The sequence below is a fragment of the Dermacentor andersoni genome, chromosome 1 (assembly GCF_023375885.2).
Source record: "Dermacentor andersoni chromosome 1, qqDerAnde1_hic_scaffold, whole genome shotgun sequence".
Taxonomy (NCBI): domain Eukaryota; kingdom Metazoa; phylum Arthropoda; class Arachnida; order Ixodida; family Ixodidae; genus Dermacentor; species Dermacentor andersoni.
This window is the reverse complement of record NC_092814.1, coordinates 365,680,118-365,695,854: the sequence shown is the minus strand read 5'-3', so window position 1 is coordinate 365,695,854 and position 15,737 is coordinate 365,680,118. Positions and strand designations below refer to the sequence as shown.

General features: G+C 48.0%; 1 protein-coding gene across 1 annotated transcript in view; it reads right to left on the bottom strand.

Annotated features, from left to right (window-relative positions):
• LOC126516748 (frequenin-1-like) overlaps positions 1–14,105 on the bottom strand; it is a 559,465-nt gene extending 545,360 nt beyond the window's left edge. Inside the window, exon 1 of the mRNA XM_050166847.3 lies at positions 12,065–14,105. Coding sequence (XP_050022804.2) covers positions 12,065–12,158 — 94 coding nt within the window. The 5' untranslated portion in view covers positions 12,159–14,105. The remainder of the gene's footprint in view (positions 1–12,064) is intronic.
• Positions 14,106–15,737: the final 1,632 nt, after the last annotated feature.

The following is a 15,737-nucleotide window of genomic DNA, read 5'->3' as shown; positions in this document are numbered from 1 at the left end:
CGCTGTGCGCCCGCGTACATAGTTCACTGGCGACGACACGCGCCGAATCAGAACGTGCGTGCTCGCTTGCACCCCCTTCACCGCACGGGCTGTGCCAGCTGTGCTAGCTGGCGACGGCGAGGCAAACTTGGGCGTGCGACAGTCTGAGCGGTGGTTTCGTGTACCGTTAGAAGCTGCGCTCTCTTACATGCCGGTTTTCTGCGTTGTCTGCGCGGTTAGAACTCCCTCCCAAGTTTTCCGATTGCTAGCCATGCATATAGAAGTAATCGTTTGACTTGCCTTCGGTTTGTTTTGCTCCAGTCGCCGAGAGGTGCAGTCTTCTGTAGCTAGAAGCTTTGAAGCTACCGATTTTTCTGCCCATGGCGTCCAGTGCCGAAGAACTCCGAAGTACGAAGGTTATCGCTATTAAGCGATGCGAGAGAAGCCAGACACTATGGGACTATCGGACCAGAAGCCAGAATGCATATGGGACGTGAATCACCGTTGGCGGTGCGGTACTCTTTAGAGCGGCATGTCTTGAAGGCGCATTGGCAGGAAGGTCTTTATGATGGCTTTTCTTCGTATGCCGAGTCCACAGTTGCAAGTGAAGCCTGACTTCCTCGAGCTCTAGTAGCTCATTACGTCATCTTCTAATGCGACTATTTCCTAGGGTGCAGCAAGCACAGCGAGATTGTCGCCGTCGAATCAGAACCGGTATAACGTAGCGAGTCCTTTCGGTCTAATCTATATTTTTTTCGTCCATCGCTCCCCACCTGCCGTACATAGATAATACGAAGGCGGAGAGGCGTTCGAACCCCTAGGAAGTGCGAAAAGAAAAAAATGATTGTTTTGGCGCCGAGGCATAATCACGACCCGGAATTCACATTGGGAAATCAGAAGTAGTGGTGACATAATCCGACGTCAGTCAGGCTGGTGCAGTTGTTGGAGGTAACATTCGCAAGATACTTGTCGAAGTGAACCAGCGTGAGTGAACTAGTCGTGTTGTGCATCCTCTTGTGCGGGTCCGCAGTGGTCTTCAATTAATTAATTAATTTATTTATTTATTCATACTCAGGCCAACATACTGGCCCATGCAGGAGGCGCAATGCAGTTGACAAGGTAATGACAATACAAGAAAGATAATAATAAAAAATATGTAAACAGTGCATGAAAAGGATGCAGCCCATAGCCACGTTACAAAAACCAAAATGCTTGCCTTAGCACAGTAACTACAACAAAAATAATCGCACATGTGAATTTATATGTGGATGAAAAACGCTGTCCCAAACAATAATCGGACACTAAACATAACAAAATACAGGAAATTTGACATAAGAAAACGATAAAAATAGCTAGTAATACTGCTTATGGTTGTGTTATTTTATGTGACAAATATTTTTCTAACTCATTTGTGAAGTTCCCTGATTGACGTACATCAACAAGGAGGAAATTCCATTCGCGTATAGTACGCGGAAAAAAACTATTCATGTGAGATTTCGTTTTAGCAAATAATGGCGTAAGGGAAAATATGTCTTGTTTTTCGTGCTTACCCCTTCCCTTTCGTGCACTCCCTTCCTCCCCTTTTACACTTTCCTGTAAACGCCTCCCTCTGCGAGGTAGGAAACCAGACGCTCATCTGGTCAACCTCTTGCCTATTTTCTTTCAGTCTTCTCTCCATCATGACCGCGTCGTCCAAAGAAGCGATAGCGTCGTCAAATCGCCCTATTCTACAATGTTCCCTGCGCGGTTGTCAATATTTGACTCGGGATAAGCAATGTCCTCTGCCATCGCTTCTCAAGGAAGAATACACCACTCTCACCTCACCGCTGTCGTGCCGCCGACCCCTCAGTCGGAGCCAAGATCGCAGTGTAATCGGCATCAATTCCACCGGACGCGCTGCTGTGCGCTGAACCGCATGCTCCGATTTCCGAGGTGCATCCTGCTTCACTATCCAGTTGCGTTACCTGCAATAACCTGTAAACTTATTGTTCGTCGCCTACTAGAAGAGGTTTTGAAATAGCAGGGAAACTCGGGTGGGTTGGTGGAGAGTTCATATTTGACAAGCAGCAATGCTAAAAAGACGACGACGAAAAACAAAACGGGATCACATTACAAGCACTGAACGCTCAATTAAAACTTTATCATAGTAGAAGAGTTGAGGTTCCGTAACCTAATTACTTGGGCAGCAGATAGCTATTAAGGAAAAAGACAATACGAAAAAAAAGAATGCATTCCGGTGCTTTTTTTATGACATTTACTGGCACAAAATGGTGTTGGTGTACGGTGTTGGTCGTGGCCGTCATCAACGACGGTTTGACGTCGGCGGCTGCGTGTATAATTACCGGCTCCAAAGTGCACTTCATGGTAGTGAGACAAATAAATAAGGAACGCGGCAACAAAGACTCGAGTGTAGAATACGGTAACTACTACAAGTGTCTGTGCAAGATTACGGAGAATTATGCGGAAGTGTTCTCATTTTTTTTCCAAAAGGTTTCCGCGGTTGCTTTTTTTTTTTTTTTTTTTTAGATGCATGTGGATCGCACACCACCGGTGTACATTTTTTTTTTTTTGTCGTTGCCTCTGATTTACCTTATCTCACTTTTTTTTCATCGCTATTATGTTTTTCTTCAGGGGCTGAATGCACAAAGCTTTTCGGCCGTAAGTGCTGTTTGCCATTCCACAGCCGTCTTCGCCAACAATATGTCGAACATCACGAATGACACCTGCTCTTACGAAGAGCGCTGTAGCGTACGAACTTTCTTGTGAATAAGTGTCCAGAGATACATATCTTCATTTAAAAAAAAGAAAAGTCTTCAAAGCTCTTATGCTATAGCTCTTCGTATAAGCCAATTCTAGCCAATCCTGACGCTGGGCAAATCACTAACCAGTGAAGCCGGCCAGCCAGTAGCCAAATGCACTTATGAACGAAGAGCTTTGTGAATACGGCCCCGGACTGTCAGCGCTCTGTATGGCACAGAAGAAAGGTAACGATGCAGCTTGTGCAACAGCGCCGTCGATATTCGACCCGCCGTGGGCAAACAAATTGCACTTTCTTCTATTATATTTTCTCTTCCAAAGCGTTTGCTAATGCTCTAAAGTAGGCTATTCTGACGACACAAACTATAGGTGAGATTGAAATGAATTAAAAAAGCAAGCACATGCATTGTATCTTTTGGGATTATTTTCATCCGCCTTATCGTCAATCTGACCGAGTGGCCGATTTTATGCGAGTCAAGAAAAAGAATAAAAGTAAAAAAAATTTGGGAATAACGTCTGCAGGGATTTCTGTAATATTCACCTCGTTCGTAATTAAAAGCAGCGAAATAAAAGATTAAACTTGGAAAGTAGAGAGGTCCGTATTCCCAAGAAAGATCACACGTGAGAACTTTTCGTAAAATAATAGGTCAGTCAGTCGTTACGTTCGGCATACTGTTACCAAAGGCAGCCGACCAATGACAGACATCGCTTTCGATGGAAAGGCTTTGCGAGTTTTTCTCTGTGTCGTGAGTGCCCCAGCTATGTCAATCGACCACCAATTGGCCCTAACAGCCACCTGGTTAAGTTGACTCTGTATTTTGTCTAACACAGGTAAGCGTTGACGCACAGAGACTTATCCTTTCAATGAGAGAAAACAATTAAAGACAGGATTGGCTTTGGTTCTGTTCAAGTAAAATATCTTTGGGGCCATAGGCACAAAATTTATCTTACGAGAGAGCGTTTTCTCATTGGTCGGAGTTTGAACGGCCGCCCCTAATGATAGTGGTCAATGCGATTACGAGAAGATCGTAGTGGCAGTGGCAAATCGACAGCGTGACAAACGTTGCAAAACGGACCCCGCCACCTATTGTAGGCGTAGTCGTCTGTTTGTCACCTCTTTGTCACACTTTTACTCGACATTAACAACCTGTCCTTCAGACCGATTTAGGGCAATCAGATGACAGGCATTTATGCAGAAGAGATGCCGGGTACATCGCTTCATGCGCCTGCAACGTGCAAAGCCACGAAAGCGCTGCTGCAAGACTTGGGATGCACTAGCCTATATGACCGCTTACGATCAGCTGACGGATGAACGTTTCAATGCGTATGTGTCCATGCATACCGCGAACTTGTCTCTCATTTCCCTTCTTTCACTCCCCATTTACACCTTCCGTTGCATATAGGGTAGCCAAGCGGGCTATGCCATGGTTAGCCTCCCTGTCCTTCCCCCTTGTGACTTCTCTCGCTCACTCTCTTACTCGATGGCCGAGTATAACAGTGCCCGATGTCTTCTGTAGGCGAATACTGCAGGACCAACACGAACGTAAGCGCCCTTTGGGCTTGTCGCGGTTTCGGAAGGAAGGCATATATAGCGTGGTAGCGAGCGGAGGACGTTCCCTTATTTCTCTTGGCAAGCGGCGGAAAATGTTTGGCGCGCGCACTTATCGCCTCAGTGTAGATTTGCCGCTGTGCACAGCTGCGACCGTGGTGGTCGCTCACATTGCGTGCGTAGAAAGTTACCAACCGCATCAAGCTGGAACCCGCATGTCGCGATTTCACACGCGGTGGCGGAACGCGGGCGTCGTTTCGACGAGCACGCTGGTCAAATCACTTCGCCACTAGTTTCAGTCGAAGGTAGACAAAAAGAAAACAGAAAGCTAGAAAAAAAAAAAAAGCCGCGCGTTGCAGTACCAGGCGTTGCTCAACCAATGACAGTGTAGAACATAGTCACGTGGCGCGAAGCTCGCTTCCACGAAACACCACCGTTGGGGGTCGCCCTGCGCGCACATCTCGCAGCCACTTCGAGAACAGCGGCCAGACTCGTAGACTATGTCGATGCATTGAATTAAACGAGATATTAAATATAAGGAGAAAAAATAATCATGACTTGGAAAGTTTTTGCTAGTTAAGTTTACTTTATAAGAGCACATCGCCAGCACGAAAAAGAAATATTTTGTGCTGTGGCGATTTCTGTTGGCCGGCAAATGGGGTGCGAACACGCCATGGTGTTTGTTTGCGTACCGATGCTATTGCGTCATTGGCTGCTTCGAGTCGCGTTTCCACTCGTGAAATACGCGTCACGTGGTTTCAGCTCAAGGGCGACAGCAGCGGCAATAGGTCCCCGTGACGTCGTGAGAAAACAATCGAACCTCTTCCACTGCGCATGCCGAAACGAAAGCACTCATCATCGTACAAGATCGATGTACAAGACATATATTTTTAAAAATGTGTAGGGAATGGATTAGGCGCTCTGCAATGATGTACGCTGCACAAATGAATAGTGATAGAGTGAAAATCACGTGACAGAATAGATACCATCTGCTAGCTTGGACATTTACGTCGTTGACTCGAGCAGAGGAGAAAATGCACTAAACAATAGCGCGCAATAAAGATTGAGGCTGCACGTTCAGATCTGCTAAAAAACGTTATCCGAAAACCTGCAATTCATCCGCGCAGACAAGTACAGATTACTACAAGCCACGGCACTCGGTAATTTCCTTTCGCAGAGCTAAATTGAACCGCCAGTGCGCGCTGTTCGATAAATATATGCACGCACTCATTACCTCCGCGGATCTGTACTAGACGATCAAGGAAGGTTTTTCAGACGCGCACTTTCCTAAATGACACTTGAACATTGGTAGAGAAAGCGCCGACAGCACCACGTTTTGCAACCGCGCGCTTCCACGCACGGTGCGAGGCCACGCAGCCCGTGCATCTCAAACCGCGACGCGCTCAGCGAGCGGCTCAAAGGCGTCGTTGCATCCACGTACGATTTCGCGCCGCAGAATACGATGTGCATATACGCGTTCCATTAGAGCCTAGGGTGCGCGCGCGCATAGAAACTCGTTTCTCCCAGCGGTGCTCCAAACTGAGCCCACGGTCCTGGCTACCGGCGCTGGCGTCGTTGGAGACGTGCTTCGCATCGCCAACCAAGTGCGGGTCTTTTTATCTCGCCGTGCCAGCCGCGGTTGCCATTCGCGCCAGCTTTCTTAATCGCAACCCGTTTTAACAGGCGCGCGAAGGACGTGGTGCGACTGTTGCATGCGGTGTGTGCTGGTCGCCTCAAAACCACTTACGAGCGAGATGTTGGGTTAAGGTCGGAGACTCCATTTTTCTTGCCCCGTTTTTTACTTCTTGGAAAGCAAAACGAATAAAGCCGCAGCAAACATGGAGCTCAACACCAGGTGCAACGCGCATCTGAAGAATCGTCGGCGAAAAGTTTAGCTATACTCCGCTGCAATATATATATATATATATATATATAAGTACACGGCGCTGACTGCGTGCAATACTGCTATGCTCATTCGAGAGCACGGCAGTTGTGCAATACGCGATATAGGGTGCCGCAGGTAATGTGAGGCAAACGTTAGAATATGCAAATGCCACGCAGCTCGACAGAACCAAGGTAATGTTGTTTGCCGTCGCTTGGCGATACTCACATCATTTATTGCATTGCGCCTAATTACCTAACTAGTCCTAATTAATTCAGCTTCTCAAATATTAGAATTATATGAAAAGTGTCAACGAGGAAATTGCGGAGCAACATGAAAAACTCGCGATGCAGCTCTCTGTTGCTGGATACGGGCTACGTGAAAGTTTATCTTTTTTTTTTTTTTCTAGCATAAGAGAAGCCCGCAAATACACGCAGAGTGCCTCGACAGGCTGCAGCCCTTCCTCGATTCGTGAGTCGCACATTATAACGCGTTTGTGGGCAGGCGCGCTAGAAATAACATCTTTAAAGCGATCCCGCTGAATGCAATTTCCGGCCGCGTTGTCGTTCGCCACCCTCGGGCTCACCATGCGACGTAACAGCTCGTTCTCAGGCGGTAAACGATCGCCCGGAAACAACGCCACGCGGCTGGAACGACGGCGGCGTCGACATTGGCGAGGCATTCACGCGAGCCAACACTCGATCCGTTTGTTCTGCGCGGCTAACGTTACGTTATGCAAGCGCAACGCCCTCCAAGCACGGCAGCAGCGCGACGTAGATGCCGGAGGTTAGCGGAGGGCCGGTGTTTTTTCCTCTCCGCGAATGCGAGGCCGGCGTTCTTGCTTTGAGCAGCGCGCGCAGTTCGCGCTATTGCGAAGACGCAAACTCGGCCGCGATAAATGCGTGCAGCACTGCGGAACGCTATAGCTGGGCGGTTACTTCCCCTGGGACCCGAAATTACGGGGGTCGCGCCTGACAGGATATCGGCACACTTGAGGAGTTTCCTCGCGATATAAACTGATTTGCTGCGACAACACCAAACACCGCCATCTGTCGCCGTCGTGATGGCTGTTGTTGTTGTTCTTCTTCTTCTTATAATTATTATTACGAGGTAAAATATTCATTTGTAAGTTGGCACGCAACACAAGCAGATAAAAATTAATTTTGGATGCGGAAAAAGACAGAAATGAAAAATTAAAACCAAATAGAATAAAAAAGAATAGACTAACAAGTTGATTGATCGGTTTGAGCAAGAAAATTCCGGTCTTCGAGGCAATCATTTCTGCTGTTGAAAAAAAAAAAAAGGACAATGGAGGCTCCGAAAGAAAGTCATCAAAGCACAGACAAATCTAGAACAAGTCTACGGAGCGAAGTTGTAATGATCTTTTTCTCGTAACGGAGAAATTATTTATTGTTTCAGCTTCGCCCCAGATTGAGCATAATAGGAGGGAACCGCCGCCTTGATGGATTTAATTTGCACAGGGCCAGCACAAATTTTACCAGCCCCTTACTTTTCTCAAGAACCGATTGTTGTTGCATTATACATGTGGCCCGTGTTGTGTTTGTTATTAGTTCTGGCCCTGGGTCCATATTCACAAAATTATTGATACGCTAGGACTATTGCAAAGGAAAGATGCCAGCCAATCGTGATTTTGTAAATATCATTAGCAATGATGGCAGGCCCGTTCGACGAGGTCAAAGAATTCTTTTTTTTTATACAATCTCGACAGTCTTAATAATGGTGCATCTCAGTTCAATAATTACGTAACGTGCACTAATGCATTTTGCCTAATACAAATAGTAGGGCAGTTAATCGATGGTTATATTTACTAAGCACGCAGTGTCGCTTCACATATTCCCCTTGAATAGCTGGGAAAACGTATCAGAGCGATATCAAGACGCATGTAAGCGGTCCTCTGGCTGTCTAATAACCTGCTTGCTTCTGCCCTTTTTGTTTCTTTTCCCTCTTGTTTCGCGGGGAACGTGTTCTCTCTGCTGCGCAAAGTAATGCATGCTGACGAGTATAATGATCAACTTACGACAAGTGGCGCAAAAAATAGAACGGGGCCGTAGCGCTTACGGACGGGTAAAAAGAATCACCTGTTTATTTATTTATTCATTTGTTTCTACACACTGCAGCCTCGAAGGTTTATCACAGGAGTGGGGAGTACAAAGCACAGAAATTGCAAAGATGTGAATAACGTAAAATGCAAAATCGATGGTTATTGATACATGAAATGAATGCGACAAGCCATATTGGCGGGACATGACTAGGTAAGGCATTCCAGTCTTCTACAGCACGGACAGAAAAAAATATTTATGTACTTCGGTGCGACGATCGAAAGGAGATATATTCAACTCACGAAAGCGTGTCAAGGTGGATGTAGGTCTAGCGTGTCTGATGTAGTTGCTGAGTAGAGGAAATGGTGGAGAGCTAATCAGGGCAAGAAAACTCTTTGAAGATTGGAGGCGCTGATGGCAAGAGAGGGGAGCTAGCTTCAGAGTGAAAACATGGAAATCAGGTGAAACGTACCTGTCGTAACGACATCGCATCTAGCGCCATCTCACGCTTGCGACGTGATTAGAGGGTGAGGGGAACATACCAAGTGTTAGAATGACCAATCAGTAAACTAGATCCGATTGCTTGTAATCTTTGTATGTAGTGATTTCGAGCACACCTTTACGTAGCAGAATTAGGTCTTATTTTCTCCCAGAGTCATCCAATGTTGTAAAATTTTTCAAGCTCACTAGCTCGCAAAGATATATAAAAAGAAAAAAAATCAGCAGAGACACTTCAGACTACTTACGTGTGGGAATGCGTAAGCATTAGAATCGCTTAGGTGAAATGTTTTCGATTGATACTTTCGACGTGCATGAAAGTTCTTTCTGCTGAATCGATGTGTATGCTTGCGTGTTCGTTGGCCGCAGGCTGGAAACGTTCGGACCATTTTGCTGCATGACGATGAATTTGATTTTATGCCTAATGGTAGGCCTGTCGCGACTATGTCGTCTTCTTTTGTGTTCCCTTGCTTTGTCTTCTGAGGCGTGCTTCGGTGGACGACCACGTTTCACAGCTGCCACTGAGGTAGGCGCCTCGGAGTGCATCGCAGTAGGCACAGCACCGGTGACATCCGAAGAGAAAGTGACGCACTGGAGGTAGGGACGGAGACGGTGACGTCACGCGTGCAATGACGCACGCACAAGGCACAACTTTAACAATGGCGCCACTGTGGCATCGGGTAAGCGTGCTCGTCTTGCACCCCGGAGTCCCGGTTTCGATTCCCACCCAGAGCGAAATTTACCTGATTTTCTCTTAGAAGGCCTCAATTTCTGTACAGAAACCTGCCTGACAAATCTGACATCAATCCGAGCATTTTTTGACATCTTTCTAGTCTTCGCGCCGTCGGCCAAATTAAAGAAAACTACGTCTTTACGGATACGCATGGCTCTGTACAGTAACCGTAAGAAGCGCGCCAAAATTACACTATGTACTCCGGATGGCATTGATTGCCAGAGAGATTTAAGACTCTGACGCGACTCTCTTCGACCCTTGATTAGGCGCACAGGAAATGCTCTAAACAAGAGCGGAACAAAAAGAAAAAAAAATGTGTGAAGAAAGAACTAGTAATCACGTCGCGAACTGCTTGGCTTATGCGGCGTATCAAATTGTACGAAGCCGGAAATCACACACGAAATCACAAGCACGCGCACGAACTGAAAAAAATAAAGGAAATGAAGTCCCGCATGATGGGCTATGACCAGTGTGTGAATGCATGACAGCGCAGAGCGTTTTATGCTCCGTAAGAACAAAATGTAGAGAAACAGTCTTACCAGCTCAACCCCCGAAAATCTCGGCAGCTCTGCTGTGGCACAGCACGCCTGTGCTAGGGGAAGTAACAATTCATCATTCGGCAGTTTCGGCCTAACGCCTCTGCGTGTATTTCATTTAGGCATACTCCGAACGCTAGCGGATCGAGTGAACTTGGATTCATGGAAGACGGTACATGTGCAAGCACACAAAGACAGACTTCGTGGCGGACTTCGTTACACAATTCCCCATTGTAATCCTGAAAGTTTTTTTTTCTCTCTCTCTCCCTCTATCTATTTCCTTCAACTCTGACGGGTATACATGCATGACGGGTATCTCGAGTGTGTTACCACGCACTTGCAGTATTCTGTAGCACTCGCGAGGCAGCTGTCACATTCACACGGCGCCCAGTGCGAAGTGCGGCAGTCGACGGAGATTTCGTATACCGGGAAGGTGAAATCAAACTCAATGCTAGCTTCGACTGTGTTTACCGACTCTCACCTATATCATACGCGGGCTCTCAGAGCGTAGAAGAATAGCTCAAAAGCGTGCATTCGCGTGACAAGTTGCTGCATCAGAGAAGTTCGGGCACAGTATGTCACGAGACGTCACCTCGAAATGATGTCGAGGAGCATAGTCGACTTTCCTTTATCTTTTCTTGTTCATCCGGCGCAAGTACCTTGCGTAACAGCACGGTTACATCCGTGGTGGAACCTGGAAACTCACAACACCTCTTTTTACGCTCGTCGGGCCTTTATGTATCTTGGCGTGTGAGACATCTTCATGTAATAAACGAAAGATAGGTACACTAACTCAGAGTATTTTACATCTTGGAATGTCGCGAGCACTTTGACCGCACTTCAATATTTTCATCGGCATACACTGATCGTAGTCATTATTTCGTATCTTCTAGTCTTTGGTAATATCTCTCAGTCGACGGACAAAACAAAAATCACTCTTCGGTCGTGGTTTCATCTTGCATATTTTATATTATTACAGTTGTGACAAATGTAGTTTTTTTTTTTAAACATACACGGACGCTCAAAGTTCTCGCTCGTTCCTGGAAATGACGACGTCATAGCAGTGACGTGCTTGTGTATGCAAGACTCCCTTGCATCCACAAACACAATCACCAAACAGAATCTGCGGGAAGTCTACACAAGGCGCTAGGAACAGTGACACGTCTCATCACAGAATGACGCAGCTTCGATGTGCTGTAAGAGTATACGAGTACGAAGTTTCAAGAAATCGCCCCACAAGTAATTTCCATGCTTTAATATGTCTCGATGGAAAAAGATGAAAAAAAAAGACAGCTTTGGGAAAGACTAGGGTGCGAAATAAAAAGTACTGGAGTGTGACTATATAAACGGGTGCTAATGGGCAACATCACATGTGACAGGTTACCCGGAGTTTTCGGGCTCGTCCTAACGGTTGTTGACTTCGTTTGTTAGAATGCGCGCCTGGGTTTGAAAAGATGGCCCTTGTATCAATGGTTAAACGTTGACATTAAGTTATCACACACATACTGCGTTGTTGCAACGCAAGCAAGTCATGCTGGTTTCAAGACAATCTTTGTAATGCAATAATAACCTGGTGACATTGTGGGACACGCTAAATGTCTGTGCTAACTTCGTAGCAGCGTTGAGACAGTGTTAGCTTTTGCGTGGCTTTGATAGCATGGTCACTAGAATGCGTCGACAGGTGCACAAACTAACTTCAGCGCAATCCCGCGCGCTTTCCACTCATTACCATCTTCGTGTTGCACAATGAAATAGGCATAATTATGCAGCTCGAGCAATCTGGCAAATACAAAGCCGCCATAAACTTGCACAAGTCGCACTCCCTAGCACAAGGTAAATTGCCATTATCCGTGGGAATCGGTATAGCCAGCATCTTCTCGCTTTTAATCCCTCGGGATTCGATATTTTCCTCTTCGTGTGGGAGCTGCGCAACGTTCATTTTAGAAATAAAACGCATGGCCAATGGGCTCATCTATCATCACAACACCCGGTGAAGCCGCGCGCATGGTCACATGAAAAAAAAAAGTCAAAGAAAAAAATAGAAGAGAAGCTCGCAAGAGTAGCACTCACAGTAGGTGGACTCCTCGAGTTCCCGGATCTCGTCCTTGGTGAGCTTGCTCGCCCGTTTGCCCATGATTCCGAAGATGCGGCGCCCGCGTTCCATGGCACTACGGCGTCGGCATCAGACGGGGGTCGCTGTCAGCCGGTCGTCCGGCCTGCCCGCCATCGGATTCGCCGCCGCTGGGACGATACGCTCCTCAGAGAGGACAGCTCACGTTAGTGCCCGCCGCCGGCAGCGAGTTACCGCAAGAAAAGTGGGATCCGCAGAGCGCTCAGTTCGCCGCTTGAAATAGCCTGGTTGGTCTTTTTTTTTCTCTGCCCCTTCTTGTTTTCTTAAGAAGAAGCGTTTCCTCTGAGTTATTTTACAAGACGTTCGCTCTGTCCACGATACACGAAAAACGAAGAAAACCAAAAGACTGTACCACAACTCGAAATGCGATTGCACAGCTTTCTTTGCCCGGCTCTTTCCGCTCGCAGATCGGTGAACTCGGAGTAACTGTGAACTTGGAGCAACGGTAACCCACAGAAAGTTTTTTATACAGCGGAGGCGGATGACGTCTGTCGCAAACAACGGAGCAGTAGTTCACAATCCGCGCGCTGCTTTTATAGGTTCGATTGCACTTGCACTGGAAACGGCAACGACGTCTTGATTAGTGTGAAACACGAGGTTCGGCAGAAATTTAGAAGAGCTGCGTAAGAGGCAGTGAGCTTCTTTCTCCCGACACTAGCGGTAAGTATTCTTTTTTTTTGTTTTTTGTCTGAAGAAATTGGCGACAACCAAACATCCCAACCTGTTTCCTTTCTGGTTGGAAGATCTTTGCACAAAGTTCACAGTATTGTCCTGCAGCACCCGCAGCTTGCAACGACACAGTGGTCGCTTACAATCCGTGGAACGGATAGTCGCGGCGAGCTCCGGCGCAGTTCACGAACTCTTCATCGCGCTCGCATTGTGGTCCCGGTAACAGGTTGTCACCCGCTGGTCCGCGCATGCACATACACCCGGGTCCGCAGGGAATGTGTGCACAGCGGCCGCGAAACGACTTCTCGAGCCGGGAAGTGAGGAGAGCGGGACGGACGGCGGGTTGCCACCCTCTCCACGGGTGGGTTCTGCGGAGGAGGGCACTGGTCTCGGGCGGCGGCTGTGCACGGGTTCCCGGTACGGCGGCCGAGTTTCGACTGAGCTGGGGTCCGGAGCCGCACTTGGCAAAAAGGCGCGAGAGGAAAAGGGCGAGAAGGCAGCGACGGGGAGCGCAACCGTCCCGTTGCCACGGGCAACCACGCGCCGAGCCCCACTTTATTTCGCCCTTTCCTTACCCCATTCGCAGTCTTCCTTCGCTCCTTCGCGGCTTTCCTTTTTTTCCCCTGCTCGTCAGCGCCCTCTCTGGTCACTTCGGCGAACAGGCCTGCGATGCGCTGTCCGATGTACCTTTCTGTGCTCGCACACACGTGTGGGTGTCTGTGCGTGTTTGTGCGTTCCTGGGCATGCACGCGTTTTTTTTTTTTTTTTTGTTTCCTGGCATTGAGGTTCGCTGTGGATAACTGTCTATATCACTGGGGTGTACCGTTTCGGCCGTTCCTTTGGTTTCTGTTATTATGACTGTTCGAACGTCTGCCTCAATATTTGCAAGGTTTGTGACATTAAAATAAAGAAAAACAGTTCCTATGTGCAGTTAGAGAAGATATAGCAGCAGCTGCATTCTAGAAAATGCGACGGATGCCGTAGTTTCTTCATGGACGTTATACTCAACTTTTATCATGGCTGCACAACCTTAACATTGGCGCACTGGTTTCAAAAAGAAAGAAATGCAAAAAGATACGATGTTCAAAACATGTGTTCATTGCAATTTAGCAAACACAATAAGCACAAACGATAATTAGCTGTGATATTCACAGCGAATGCGTTAGTACGTCAGCGTTAAGTGCAATACTAGAGCGGTGAGTTGAGGTGAAACGTTGCTTGAGCGCACCCCTTCTGTTTGTGTGCTCAGTACACAGAATGAATAGTTAGACGTGTTTCCTTGAGGGTTGTTGCGCGCCATTGTTGTAGCCTGCGAGAAAGTTAGCACTATAGTTGCCTCACACGGCGCATCGCATCGTGGCAGAAGCGTTAAAGTTTATTTAATTTATGGCGCTTTAGGTGCCGAGCGCACAATCCGTTTTATGAGGCACGCGGCACTGGGGGACCCTATTTTAATGCTGATCACATGGGATTTTTTAACGGGCACCTAAGCCTGAGTACACGAGCGTTTTCGCATTTCATCCCTGTCGAAATGCATCTGCCGTGGTAGGGATCGAACACCCGACCTCGAGCAACGCCATGGCCACAAAACTACCGCGGCGTGTCCATAAGTGTTGATCTGATGGGCGGCCGCTTCCTTAGTGTCGTCTAGACGCTGTAGGGTTTTAATGCGGCTTTTTGTTCTCACGCCCTACGTCAGTTGTCTACTTGAAAAACTTGTAGGGTGTTTATTTTTTCCGAAATAGCAGAAACGCACTGTAGCCTACATTGAATTTATACTCATCCGATTTGTCCACAACTGCTGACATGTTTAGTAGCATTTCCTTGCATTCTTACGTCGCCCTTTCCCTCTCCCGCCCTCCCCGAATGTATTCGAGTTGGTTTTGGTTGGAGCCTAAAGAGGACCAGAAGCGGACCACCAGGGCACCAAATTCAAGACGGTGGGACGATTTTTCGTTTTTTTACCGGACTTTGAATTTGCCAGGTGGTCGGGCGAGCGCTAAGCCTCGTTGTGCCTAGCACGACTACGGGCGCTCGTGGGCACCCCGGCCTCGTCCCGTGGGACGATGCAGCCTGGAACGGACCTCTGCCCCGACAACCGACCCGATTCTAGACGGACAATGGATGGACAACCCAGGGACTTATTAGACGCTCAAGAAATGGAGGAAGATTACCTCGACGCCGCCGAACCCGAGCTTTTAGCGGGCAGGGGCAACGAGGAGGCCGCCATGCAAGACCCACAACGCGGACCACAACGCGAAGAAAACCAAAACTGGGAATTAGCCATGAGTAAACGCCAGAGGAAACGCCATAGAGAAAACGAACGGAACAACCCCGGAAATTCTCCACCGGCCGCTCAGGGGGACCTCGGCGGAAAACACCTGGCCAACACTCCGATAAAAGCTGGCACGCCAGCTGCGTCAAAGCAGTGCGAGAAGGAGACGATGCGGCGGCCCAGACTGAGGCTGCCTCCGCTCCCGAAAGACGACTTTAAGATAATTTTGAGACCGAAAGGACTCATTGTGAGATCGCTGCAAACCCACCAAGTCGCCCGGGCCGTAGTGGCGGCAACCAACTCGAAATGTAAAGGTGAAGACTTGATTATCAGACTTCGCAACGGCTCGAACATCATTATTGTAAGCACAGATAACGAGGAAGCGGCCCAATACGTGAGACGCATCACCCATCTCACGTTCGGGGAACGCACCCATGAAGTAAACGCTTACGTGGCAGTCCCCGAGGACACCCAACGAGGGGTAATTCACGGCGTAGACTCCGGAACATCGCCGGAGGAACTCAAGGCCAACCTACGGGTGCGGACTCAAGGAGTCACGATCCACAGCGCCCGCATGCTGGGAAAATCAAAATCCGCCGTCATCACCTTCGACGGCCCCATAACCCCAAGGCAAGTCCTATACTACGGAGGAGAGATGTGGTGCTACC